A 14468-nucleotide genomic window follows, 5' to 3' on the forward strand; every position below is an offset into this window, starting at 1 on the left:
TTTTTCTATCCTTTAACCCTAACCAACCCCTGAACATTAAACCAAACAGAAAACTTTTGGCATTTTTTACTTTTTTTACATTTGTGAGTTAACAGATTATTTCTTAATTAACTGACAGCCTGTTTGCTAATCTTCAATGTGTTTGTCATTAAATATTTCTTTTAAGCTATATTTGTACTTTAATGACAGGACATAGTCAATATACATTTATGCATTTGACAGACACTGTTATCCACAGCAACTTACATTGCATTCAAGGAACACATCAGTTTTTTATCGGTTTGTGCTTCCCCTGGCAATCGAACCCATGACCTTGGCACTTTTTCACCCCACTTCAAGCACTGGACAGGACTAAGAAGTTTCGGAGCAATTTCAGTGGTCTATATGATTTTTCTGTAACCACATACATGGATGAAATGGTGTGTGGAAAAGAAACTGTTGGCAGTCTTAGTGAGTCTGATTTATGCACTTATAGTTCATACTGATGATTAAATGAGGCAATGAGCAGTTTAGCACTTCTTCATATTAAAACACGTTCCCTTGCCTGATGATCATTATTAAAGTCAAACAATCTGAATAAAATATTTCTCAAACTTAATGACATGTTAGAAATTGGCACTATTTTAATGTAAGTGTTTTGTTTTAGTTGAGCTAATTAGCCTGCTAGATAAGCAGCTTCAGCTTACACATTTCTTGATTTCTTCTTACACATTTCTTCATTATTGACTATGATTATATTATTTAAAACAATTGTATTATTTAATAATTTTGTACTTTAAAATACATTATTAGTGAATTATTGGTGCACAAGGTTTGATTCAGATTTTGTTTTTATTATTGTTGATAAAATAAAACCCATCATTACAAACAGTTGTCTGTGTCATAGTTTAACAAGCGAGGTTAAACAAAAAGAAGATACAATATTTGGAAGAATTTTGTAAACCAAACAATTGACTGTAGCCATTGACTTCCATAGTGTTTTTTTTTTTTTCGCCATACTTTGGAATTCATTGTCAACTGTTTTGGTTACCAGCATTCTCTAAAATATAATTTTCTTTAGAAAAACTTGAGGGAGAGTAAGTGATGACAGAATTTTAATTGTTGGATGAAATAGCATGTGTTCACAGATTGTTATTCTCATTCACAGAAGAAAAAATAATGTTGTTGTCTTTGTAGTGTTTAATATTAATTTATTTAATAAAAACAATATTATTTAATATTCTAATCAGCACTTCTCATTGGGTTAAGTAATTAAAGATTAAGAAAATGTCACGTCTGGTGTACAGAACACACAGGAGAGAGAACCAATAGCGGGTATGCCTTTTATTAGGGGTTAATCCACAGAGCATAAACAGTCCAGGCGTGAGTCGAAAACCGGAAGAGCAATCCAAACATAAACAAACACGACGGCAAGGCAAGGCAAGATGACGGGCAAGAATTAACGTACAACATTAAACAAGGACTCCGTCACTGAGACTCAGACAGACCAGGTATAAATACACACAAGGATGATGGGGAAACAGGAGACAGGTGGGGAACACAATCAATTACCTAAACAAGGAGGAAGGTGACCAAATAAGGAGACAGAAAGTGATAAGGTGATAGACACCGTGAGAAGGAGGACATCTAGTGGACACCCAGGGACACAACCCAGACACTGTGACAGAACCCCCCCTCTACGGAGCGGCTCCCAGACGCTCCACGACAGACACAAGACAGACCAGGAGGGAGGCGGACAGGTGGAGGCTCAGGGGGAGGGACGGAGGGCCAGAAAAGAAAGACATTGGAAACAGGCACCAGACAGTAAACACAAAACAGGAAGGCCAGGAGGGAGGAGGACTGGAGGAGGTTCAGGGGGAGGGATGGAGGGCCAGACTACAGAGAGGAACAGGGACAGGAGTAAATACAAAAACAACCGACAAAAAACAACATGAAGCCCCCCCAGGGCGGGGCAGGAGACCACCATGTCCGTGTGGTCAAAGCAAAAGCCCCCCAGGGTGGAGCCGAAGACCACCACGTCCTCGTGGTCAGAGCGGAAGCCCCCAGGGTGGAGCGGAGGACCACCACGTCCTCGTGGTCGACGCCAGAGACCCCCAGGGCGGAGCGGATGACCACCACCCCCCTGTGGCCGATGCCGGAGTCCAACCGGCCCGAGCAGCAGCCCACCCAGTGACTTGACTTGACTCCGAACGTCCCACGGTGACCCGCCCTGACTCTGGAAGGTCATCAGTGGCTGGTCCTGACTCTAGACCGGTCTTGGGCACCGAATCGGGAACGGCCTCAGGCACGGGCACCGAATCGGGAACGGCATCGGGCACCGCCTCGGCCTCGGGAACGGCATCGGGCACCGCCTCGGCCTCCGGAACAGCATCGGGCCCCGCCTCGGCATCGGGCACCGCCTCGGCCTCGGGAACAGCCTCGGGCACCGCCTCGGCCTCGGGAACAGCCTCGGGCACCGCCTCGGCCTCGGGAACAGCCTCGGGCACCGCCTCGGCCTCCGGAACAGCGTCGGGCACCGCCTCCGCATCGGACACCGCCTCGGCCTCCGGAACAGCATCGGGCACCGCCTCGCCCTCCGGAACAGCATCGGGCACCGCCTCGGCATCGGGCACCGCCTCGGCCTCGGGCACCGCATCGGCCTCGGGAACAGCCTCGGGCACCGCCTCGGCCTCGGGACCAGCATCAGGCACCGCCTCGGCCTCCGGAACAGCATCGGGCACCGTCTCCGCATCGGACACCGCCTCGGGCACCGCCTCGGCATCGGCCTCCGGAACAGCATCGGGCACCGCCTCGGCATCGGCCTCCGGAACAGCATCGGGCACCGCCTCAGCCTCCGGAACAGCATCGGGCACCGCCTCGGCCTCCGGAACAGCATCGGGCACCGCCTCGGCATCGGGCACCGCCTCGGCCTCGGGAACAGCCTCGGGCACCGCCTCGGCCTCCGGAACAGCATCGGGCCCCGCCTCGGCATCGGGCACCGCCTCGGCCTCGGGAACAGCCTCGGGCACCGCCTCGGCCTCGGGAACAGCCTCGGGCACCGCCTCGGCCTCGGGAACAGCATCAGGCACCGCCTCGGCCTCGGGAACAGCCTCGGACACCGCCTCGGCCTCCGGAACAGCATCGGGCACCGCCTCGCCCTCCGGAACAGCATCGGGCACCGCCTCGGCATCGGGCACCGCCTCGGCCTCGGGCACCGCATCGGCCTCGGGAACAGCCTCGGGCACCGCCTCGGCCTCGGGAACAGCCTCGGGCACCGCCTCGGCATCGGCCTCCGGAACAGCATCGGGCACCGCCTCGGTCTCGGGAACAGCATCGGGCACCGCCTCGGCCTCCGGAACGGCATCGAGCACCGCCTCGGCATCGGCCTCCGGAACAGCATCGGGCACCGCCTCAGCCTCCGGAACAGCATCGGGCACCGCCTCGGTCTCGGGAACAGCATCGGGCACCGCCTCGGCCTCCGGAACGGCATCGAGCACCGCCTCGGCATCGGCCTCCGGAACAGCATCGGGCACCGCCTCAGCCTCTGGAACAGCATCGGGCACCGCCTCGGGAACGTCCTCTGGGCTTTGAGGAACGGTAGACGCCTGTCTCCTCCTCCTCCGTCCTCTATGTTGGCGAGTCGGTGACACCTTGTCTGGAGACTCAGGCGTTGAGTCGGCCATCCTGTGCTGTGGCGCTGGGCTGGCGGCCATCTCGTGCTGTGGCGCTGGGCTGGCGGCCATCTTGTGCTGTGGCGCTGGGCTGGTGGCCATCTTGTGCTGTGGCTCTGGGCTGGCGGCCATCTCGTGCTGTGGCTCTGGGCTGGCGGCCATTTTGTGCTGTGGCGCTGGCTCAGCAGCCATGACATTAACCGTCTTGGGAATCTCTAGGATCTTGGACAGCGTAGCGAAATAATCCAAGAAGGAGTCAGCGGCCCTCTTGGGCGTTGGCGCTGAGCTGGCAGCCATCTTGCACCGTGGCGCTGGGCTGGTGGCCATCTTGTGCTGTGGTGCTGGACCCGCGTTCATCATGGGCAGTGTCGCTGGCTTTCTCCTTCTGCCCTGGTGAGACGGCGGCTCTGGTCCCTCCCACGTGAGCCCAGAGTCAAAGGGGAGCCATGGTGGCGAGCGATGCTGGGCTTCCTCTCGCCCACCTCCCCCTCGGTGCCCTCCCCTGGTCCCGCGAAACACGACCAGGCGGGTTCCCTCAAACTGAGTGCCTCTCTCCCGCTCGGTGGCTGGGGAAGAAGCGTAACTCGACATACCGCTGGATCTCAAAGGGACGGAGTCCTTCTGTCACGTCTGGTGTTACTGAACACACAGGAGAGAGAACCAATAGCGAGTATGTCTTTTATTAGGGGTTAATCCACAGAGCATAAACAGTCCAGGCGTGAGTCGAAAACCGGAAGAGCAATCCAAACATAAACAAACACGACGGCAAGGCAAGGCAAGATGACGGGCAAGAATTAACGTACAACATTAAACAAGGACTCCGTCACTGAGACTCAGACAGACCAGGTATAAATACACACAAGGATGATGGGGAAACAGGAGACAGGTGGGGAACACAATCAATTACCTAAACAAGGAGGAAGGTGACCAAATAAGGAGACAGAAAGTGATAAGGTGATAGACACCGTGAGAAGGAGGACATCTAGTGGACACCCAGGGACACAACCCAGACACTGTGACAGAAAATGTTTCCTTCACACTACAGACATTGTCTCAGTTTCCCACACACAACAAACAATGTGTCAATGAAAAAAAAATGTTTCTGTGTTGTAGGGGTGTCCCCAATTAAGGATTTTCATAGTCGAATCGGAATTTTCGAATCTTGCTGATATTCGACTCATAGTCAAAATATATGTTTGGGGGAGGGGCAAAATACATTGAGTCAAGTCAGACATTCGACAGCCATAATTAGTAGGGGTGTAACGATTCACTCGTTTTCTCGATGCATCGATTACAAACCCTGTCGATTCATATGCATCGATCTTGAAACATGATTTTTGAATCGTGAATCACCGATCTTGGACAGTAATCGATTCAAAATGCTAAGAATCGAATGAATCGCGATTTCTATAGCGATTCAATGCTTTCAAAATGTATACACATTAAATTACTACACACACGAATTAATGGAGACCTTGAAGAGTGTTCGTGAATCGTGCCTCTTATCTGTCCTTCACGCGCTCCACTGTTTACCGACTGAGACTGTCACAGGATTGCTCTCACGCTCTGTTCGTCTCTGACGCAGCTGACGTGTGATCTTGATCTGTAGGACTCGTGGCCAGTAATGCTAACGTGAAGTAGTTTTACTTTTCTGTAGTTTGTCAATGGCTCTCTGCATCTTACCGACGGAGTTACTAGAGCCGTCGACAGCTGTATTTATTGCATGGACGGAGCAGAAATATAAGTGTCTAAATCATACGCACAGATCCATTGAATGATAAATGTTTTTAAACAATGCGGATGAACCGAATATACGAAGGAAGCTGTTAAAATTAACCACAGCATTAACAACGACCTTGAAATAAGAGCGCAAGATTTATCTGATAATCAGATGCATGAAAGTAGCGTTTGTTTCATTAGCAAACAGACATCTGGCACGTTTTCTCTCAGAATCATTCGCTGATGGAGAGGAAAAGTTAAGATGAAGACGTTTTCACACTGAAAGAGAAGCGATCTCGCTCTCATAGACGTGCCAGGCTATATCTGCAGCTAAACTGAATAAAAGCAGAATGAACTGATGAAACTAAAAAAAAACCACAAACAATTTATGAATGATGCAGTGCTAATTGACATTTATTACAGTACAGAAACTATAAAGTATATTTTCTACCTTATTCTGTGCAGAAAATTTTAATAATTGCTAATTAAATGTAGCCTAGTATATAAAACAATCATAAAATTGCCATTAGGAAAAAAATATCGATTACAAATGATTGATTATTGTCCAGCAGTGTATTTGATTTATTACAGCTAATTAAAAGTAATTAAAAAAGAAGATAATTCCTTGTAAAAAAAATTATAATAATAATTATTATTATTATTATTATTATATAGGCTACATACATAAAATGATTGTATTTGACATTTCTGTCACTTCTGAAATTATGGCTATGCCCCTGGTGTGACAAAATGTTAGCTTATACATAATACTCTTTAAGCTCTTTTTTAAAAAACTTGGCTTACATACATTTTTACGTATGCCATGTCGCATCATTAAACTAGCATTTAACAATGGACAAAAGTTTTTTTTGTTTTTTTTTCTAACCTATGCTTCTCTAACCATAAATGCTACTGTAATTTGCCCCCTTACTAAGCATTTAAAGAATTTAGTAGAAGCATTTAAATAATCCCGTGAATGCACTTAAAGAATGCAGAATCGAATCGTTATAATTGTGAATCGAATCGAATTGAATCGTTCTAAATTTGCAAAAATCGTTCTTGAATCGAATCGAAAACCTATGAATCGTAATCGAATCGAATCGCTGCCTTGCCAAAGATTCACAGCCCTAATAATTAGTGATGTTAACACAAACAAGGAAAATGTATTAAAAAAAGCCTCGCAGATACAAACGGGGTAAATAATGTTTTTATTAAAATAGAGTTAACACTAAACGTCAGCGAAACCCTAACAATTTACAATTTTTACAATAGTGCTCTGATTCTAAATTTAGCCTATGTGATGGTAGTTATTAATGTTCTGCATTTCTGTTTTGTGCTGTACGCGCTGAAGATGACCAGTAGAGTGAGCATTTGATATCAAGTTTTTAATCAATGGGATTAAACTCACAATTTCATGTAGAATACGCTTCGTAATTTATACAACATAACGTTAATATTAGGACTTATAGGCTACCTGCAAAAAGAGCCTGAATGCAAATGAACGTGTCTGCGCGGCTCTGAATGAACTCCTTTTGTGGACGCGTTTTTCACGAAACAATGTGCAGAAACGCTGCAGCTAAACTCTAAATTCACAGTGTTTTATTATAATGGTGTTCTCATTATAATGGTATGTGTGTGACATTCCCAGTCATAGTTATTAATATTCTGCTTTGTTTGCCCTGCTCGTGCTGCGCGGTAAAGAGATATCACTGTAATACTACAATAAAGTGCTTGACTCAACCAAATCATCTTATATCATCGTGTGCACGATCTAGCAAATCGAGGGAACGAATTAGTAAATTGTGCACGAACGCAATAGTAATCGTGCACACGTTTTAGTACATTGAGGGAACGAATTAGTAAATCGTGCACATAATTTATTTATTTTTTCTTGCATGTCATGTGTGGGGCTCCGTAGAAATCACCCTACCTGATCGAAAAAAATCCAGTCTCTGCCTATGTCAGATTGAGTCTTGGTAAAGTTTTAAATCCCTGCCGCCAAGACGCTCCTCTGTCACTCACGGATTGTGGAAAGTGAAACAAAAATCTATAGGGGTGGTTGGATATATTCACGCACCTTAAAATATTTATTTGAAGTTTCTTTCTTTTCAGATTCCTGGCTTTCTCATAATAGGCTGCATATTAACTTATTGGGAGAAAACCGAAAGTTCTATGTGAAATCAGACATTTGAGCACTCACATATAGACAGAATGGCATAATCATAACAGCCCACACATCATTTGACTGTGATATCAGTCGAATCAGGCGCCTCTAATCGAAGCATCGAATCGTCAACTATTTGGGGTCACCCCTACTGTGTTGGTTTGTCTTGGCTTCAAGACTGCCTGTATTGTGAGTAAAAAGCATCTGAATGTTGGCTGTAAAGGTACATTTCATTAGTTGGACTTACTGGACAAATATGAATCCTCAAGCAAGTTCTGTGTGGAATCAATTACCAGTAATCACCACAAGTAACATGCTAATTAGAAAAATATATAACTGTTATACATCTAAATTGTCAACACTGGTGACTCCTATATGTAACATTAATTAATACATTTAAAAAATAATGTGAACCCTTCCGATTTACCTGGATTCTATAAAGTAGACATATAAAATGGGGCAAAATTATAAATAATTCAAAGTTGAAAAAAACAATAATCTCTTTTATGAGATTAATAAAACTGGAGATGAACCACCACTTCAGCCTGTAATCTGACCCTGGTGCTGTTCATAGATGTCTGTACTATACAGTATAACACATGAGAAACTGGAAATGTATTGATTACAATTATTTGTTATTTGAATAATAGTGGTGAGGAATCATGTATTCTCAGAAAGATGCAGAAGTAAATGCAATGTCTTATTCATTAAATATCAAGACACTTAAATGTGAATTATTACATAACTTCTATAACTTCTGTAGATCTATTCTTTATAGGATTATTCACAAGACTCCCTTTTACTTCAAGCCTCTACTGCCATAGCTTGTTCAAAGTCATTCATGAATCCCTTTATATGGGTAGTTTATATCTAGAGTGGTTAAGTGACCAAGAAAAACAATACACAAAAATAACTGTGAAAACCAGTTCTGCAAACAGTATTTTGGCTTTTAACAGTTTTGATTAAACATTTTGGGCCTCTAGATTTCAATCAATGAAATGAGACTGGAGCTTTTTTCAGAGCCTCCTTGTCCTATAAGTACACTAACAAAATTTTGTTTGTTGAGTTCGCTGTTCACAAGAACGTTCTCATGATGGGGGCAAGAAGCTCAGGTAAATCTACAGGGTTTAAATACATTTTGTAGTACTGTGGAATATTTGTGGCCATACAGTACTGAAATTGGACACATTTGATGTTTAATGTTGAATTAGCTCTTGTATATCTGTGTAACTGAAATTTCTAAGTACAAATTTGTTTTTCACAATTCTATCAGACAAGGTACAGCAAGGAAAGCTGTAAAAAATATAACTGCAGCATTCAGTCTATTTTTTTCTCCCCCTATCTTCTCTTTATATCTGCAGGTAGCCACAGCCTGTGAATCTACAGCAACCACAACTACTACAGCAACTACAACTAACTACAATCAGGTAAGATCAATCAGGTAAGAATCAGACAATTTGGCCAAAGTCTAAAAAAAAAAGTGTTGTTGTTGTTGATTTAGTGGGAAAATTTTTTGGATTTCAGCACACAGTGCCAAAGTTTTTAGCAAAAGCATAACTTTGACTATCACATACAGTGGCTATTATTCAGTTATATACAGTATTTGGTGGTAAAAGTTTGCAAAAGGTTTGAGGTTTTCTTTAAATAATGTTATTGTGCCCCTTTAGTTTTGGTTTTTAGAGTTATAGCAAGGAAAATTGATGAAGTTTTGCATGTGTTCTCCAAATGTCCTTTGGTAATGTAAACATTGTGGCAAAGAATCATTACAGACCACATCTGAAAAAAGAATTGGTTATATCTGTTATATTTATTCGATTTTTTTAAAATATTTATGAAGGGAAAATTACAGATGTTAAAATAAATTGTGTGTGGGTGTGTGTATGTGTGTTTCTGTCATCCTCTATAACTAGGGTTCTACAAAGTCTCCCAATATGGATTTGAAACGAAGACCATCCAGGTATGCATGCTATTATACACTGACATCACATCCTGGAGATCTTTAGACAAATAATTTCTATAAATAATTTTATCAGTGCATTGGATGTTATTGAATGCTGGCTAGTAGAGTGCTCGTATGATTTGGATATTTGTCTTTTGGCTTGGATCACATTATAGCAAATATTTCATAAGATTAATCAGTAAACGTTTTGTTTCTTTGTGACTAAACTTGAGATGATTCCATATGTGTTTGGTGTGTGTGCTTATGCAATAATAAGCTATGTCTGATACTGTATCAATTCCACTATTATCTGAATACTTAGTTACAATCAAAAAAAAAAAGTTTCAGAAGAACATAATGTTGAAATAAGTTATCTTTATCTTTTATTAAGTGTCTAGCATTTGTTATTTGTCTTCCATCTAAGGACCCTAAGTCTGATGCAGAAAATGGAGGAAAGTAATGAGGTGGACCTGGTCTACATCACAGAACGCATCATTGCTCTGTCCTTCCCTGGTGCAACAGAGGAGCATAGATACAGTGTACACCTGAGGGAGGTGACTAGCATGCTCCGTTCTAAACACCAGCAGCACTATCTAGTAAGTATCCTCAAAATTCCACAGCAACTGACAGCTCCAAAAGAATCCTTCAAAAAATGTTCTAGTGGATTATTTATGGTGAACCCCGTCTGAACCCCGTCTAGGGTTTTCTCTGTATGAATATTAATTAGTCATAATGTGATGTGAAGTGACAGTCTCTTTCTGTGAGGATGCTAAGGAATCTCTATGTGTAAATTATTGTGCTTGGGTAACTTAGACTTAGTTAATTAGTTGTATGCTTAGACTTGAAAAAATCCCAAGCAAGAGACACATTAGAAGCAAGAAGGAATAAATAGAGCCAGACAAAAGACAACATTAAGACTTAAATACAAGGCAAATATAATTCAAAGAGTCAACAAAAAGAAACCTGAGGTTTGTCCAAAATCATCCTCATATCCCTTATAGTGCACCATTTAAGTGTCAGCTCTTGTTTAGTCGTATCCAAAACCAGAGTGGAGATTATCTTGTGCACTTTTTCAATCATATAATGCACACCACAGTAAGCAATTTACGATGCAATGGCTAGGAAATACCTATAATGCACTGTTAGGGTTAAAAACAACATTTTATTTTAATAACATTAAACTGTGCACATCCATTTTAGGCTATATTTCCTTGCTTCATCCATTCAGTAATTTCAAGCCCTTGATAGAGTGGGGTGTTCTTGCATATTTACTTTTATCAGGTTATGTTAATGCTATGACCCTTTTGCTGAAGAAGAGAATGTATACAGCTTTGTGTAACGATACAAACTTCACAATCATCGGGAAGAAGGAGGCGGGAACCGGCGGACAATCAAAATGAAAGCTTTAATAATAAAATAAACACAAAACAGCGCGGCAGCCTCTCACGGACGACTGCCGCGCACAAACAAAATCAAAACACAACTAAATTCCAGGCCTGGTCCTCTCTCGTCCTTCACTGTCGTCGCTCCTGCTTTATATCCTTCCATCTCCTCCGTGGGACTCGAGACCGGTGGGTCGAGCAGGTGTCGCTCATTTCTCAATCACTGCACCAGCCTCGCTCCATTCCCATGGCTCTCGGCCCCGCCCCACTCGTCACAGTTTGGAATCAGGATAAGTTTAAGGGAGGATGTACTATCAATGACTACGAGCAAGTGATCTTTAAACATTTTGTTTCCAATTTCAGCTGCTTAATCTCAGTGAATGGAGGCATGACATCACTAAGCAGAACCCAAGGGTGAGTTTGTTTGTTTGTTTGTTTGTTCCTGTCAGCTTGTGGTCTTAAAGTTGATTCATGCTTGTGTGCATTTATGACAGGTGCTGGACTTTGGTTGGCCCGATCATCATGCTCCTGCTCTAGACAAAATTTGCAGTATCTGTAAGGCCATAGACACCTGGCTTAATGCAGACCCTCACAATGTGGTGGTTCTTCACAACAAGGTAAACATCATATCATGTCTTGCCTTGGGCACCCAATCTCCAACTCCTTTGTCTTGCATGACCGGTCTGAAATGCTGTCACTGTTATAAAAATCATTTGCCCCTTATGAAACAAAAATATATTGCAGTATATTGGAAAATATCATGTACACTGTAAAAAATAATTCTGTGGCTTAGTAAATATTACAGAAATTTTTAACTTTATTAACTTAATAAAATCTCTGAATATCGTGTACTTGATTGTTTGAGTTAAACATACCAAAATAATTGAGTAAAAATCCAATAGTTCATTTTATCTAAAATTTACAGATATATTTAAGTTGTTTTCAATAAAATTATTTAGTATTTGACTAACCAATTATTTCTTTATAATATACTTAATATATTTGTGAAATTTCTATCAAAATATTTGAGAATGTTGAATTAAACTGATCTGTTTCAAGAAACAAAAATATTACTTAATTCAAATCAATATTATTAATATATTTAACACACTCTTAAAATTTGAGTAAGTTTACTCAATTAAATTAATGCACCCCTCCCCCACCCTCTGACGTGACGACAACTCAACGGTAGGTTGAGTCAGTGAGCGCGGGCAGTTTGAACTCTCCAGTCTCCATACAACAGCTCTCTTCTCAGCGTCGCAGATTTGGTGCATTTCCTCTGTGAAATTCAGGTTTGTGTATGTTTTATTTTATCTATAAAATCTTTACTGTGCTTTAAATCATATTTAATGCAAAACAACATACAGAGGCGTAATTCGACACCTAAACGAGAGTCGCGCCTGTCTTTTTGCATGATTGAAACGCTTTGCATAAAAACATGACTTCATTCCTAATGATAATAAATATAATTATTATCATTTGGATGATAAAATGTCCTCAGAACTGTCACTGTTTGTTTATTGGCAGGTTATGTCAGTCACTCGCAGTATCTATCGGCTGTGAGTGAAACGCAGGACGGCGGTATGAAGTTCAAAGTTCACCCGCAGAGGCGAGTCCGTCTCCGGCACGAGGACCGGCGCTGATCCGGTGGATATTGGGTTGATTTGATTACACTTGAATTAGGCTACCTGAATTTTTAAATATTTAATTTTTACTTATAAAATGTTTGTTAAATGAGTTTAAATGTAGGCAATATTGTATACAGTGTAAAATGTGCTGTATTGCTGTACTCATTGACTATAAAGGCCAATGTCATGTATACTGGTGGTTGTGTGGAGTACTATTTTACAAAGGTTTAGAGAAAATAAAAAGTTAATATTACTCATTAATAAAAACAGTTAATATTACTCATAAATATTGCTTTAAATGTTTAAATGTTCAATTATTTCTACTCAATTGTATTTGTTAATGTACCAGATGCAGTTACTCAGATTTACTTAATTTTTTTACTTGCATTTACTCAATTCATACAGTATATTTCATTGATTTCACAGCTTTAAAATTTACTCAATTTTTTTGAGTGTAAAAATGTTTCACCAATAAAATTGAGTAAATAATAGTTAAACTTTTTACAGTGTAATATATTAGGCATATATTCTTATATATGGGATTTAATATTTATTTTTTCCAATATATTGCAATATATTGAAAGCAGCAATCATATAAAATAAAAATGATATATTATAAAAATATAAATAATATATTACAATAAATAATAAAAAATAAAAATAATATATTACAATATATCACAATATATTTTAAGAAATATATTGGTAAATATATTTTCCTTTCGTAAGGGGCTGCCTTAAGTTGAATCACATTGGCCTTTTAATTTAGATTATATTTAACTGATTTTAAAAACTAGTTGAATCTCACATAACAGTTGCCATGATTTGTTGATTTTATAATTTTTTACATGTTGTACAATTGGAACTGAATTTACAATGAAAAGGTTGATATTCATATATGATTGGACGTACCGAAAGATACTTGTCTGTCTTATCATCTGTCTAATCAGAGAACTGTTTTCTACACACCGGCTTTCTAGTTAGGTATAGAAGTAGGAAAATTACATAATTCATTTGCTTCTTATCCTGCATGTATGGCTCATGTGATTGGCGCAAAGTACCCTGTAGTACAACAAGCCAAGACGACATATTTCAGATATTATCATTTGGGCCTGACAAGCAACAACCATTCAGGTGAATGGGAAAACCAGGTCCATTCAAAGCACTCAAAATCAAGGGAATAGTTCATCAAAATTAAATAAAAAATGCATCATAATTTACTCATCCTTAGCCTGTTTGATTTTCTGTCCGCTGCAGAACACAAAAGACAAAAAGACAATTTTTTTTGAGACAAAAATAATTGTCTTTTATAAAGGCATCTCAAGCCTAGCCAACATTAAAGGGGTAGTTCAGCCAAAAATTAAAATTAAGCCATAAATTACTCAACCTGAAGTCATCTTAGGTGTATATGACTTTCTTCTTTCAGACGAACTCAGTTGGAGTTATTTTGTCTTTGATCTTTCAAGCTGTTGGATGCAACTAAGCAGGTGATACACTCCATCGTTCCATGGAAGTTTAATAAAAAGCTCATCCATTAAAAAAAAGTGTCTCACATGGCTCCAGGGGGTGAACAAAGGCCTCCTGTAGCCAATCAGTGTGTTTTGGTAAGAAAAATATACATATTCAATCCGTAATAATCACTTTAATCTAGCTTGCACTCACAGTTGTAAACAAAGCAGTTCCAGGGGGAATGACGTATGAAGTCAGCTTTGCGCATGCGCCATCAGAAGTGACACATACGGAAACGCAGCGGAGAGGTAAGGAAAGTAAGAAAGTAAGGAAACTTTGCTTCCTTTGCTCCTGTTAACAAATGTTGGTTTTCACGAGACTCACCGGTGCATGCGCAACGCTGACCTCATATGTCATTCCACCGGAACTGCTTCCATTTTACAAAAGTGAGCGCAAGCTAGATTAATGTGATTATTACGTTTTGAACAGGGAGATTTTTCTTACAAAAACACATCAATTCACTACAGAAAACTTCTA

The 14468-nt window shown here is 41.1% G+C and overlaps 1 protein-coding gene and 1 long non-coding RNA gene across 9 annotated transcripts in view; both read left to right on the forward strand.

Annotated features, from left to right (window-relative positions):
- The window catches only part of LOC132152011 (uncharacterized), a 461940-nt gene that overhangs the window by 403668 nt on the left and 43804 nt on the right, over nt 1-14468 (forward strand). The window lies entirely within an intron of this gene.
- Nucleotides 1-14468, forward strand: part of LOC132152001 (tensin-1-like) — a 131781-nt gene that overhangs the window by 89605 nt on the left and 27708 nt on the right. For all 8 annotated transcript variants that reach the window (XM_059560610.1, XM_059560613.1, XM_059560611.1 and 5 more), the window contains exons 4-8: nt 8895-8960; nt 9444-9490; nt 9897-10068; nt 11218-11268; nt 11349-11471. In XM_059560610.1, coding sequence (XP_059416593.1) covers nt 8895-8960; nt 9444-9490; nt 9897-10068; nt 11218-11268; nt 11349-11471 — 459 coding nt within the window. The remainder of the gene's footprint in view (nt 1-8894; nt 8961-9443; nt 9491-9896; nt 10069-11217; nt 11269-11348; nt 11472-14468) is intronic.

This window comes from Carassius carassius, chromosome 10, assembly GCF_963082965.1.
Source record: "Carassius carassius chromosome 10, fCarCar2.1, whole genome shotgun sequence".
Taxonomy (NCBI): Eukaryota; Metazoa; Chordata; class Actinopteri; order Cypriniformes; family Cyprinidae; genus Carassius; species Carassius carassius.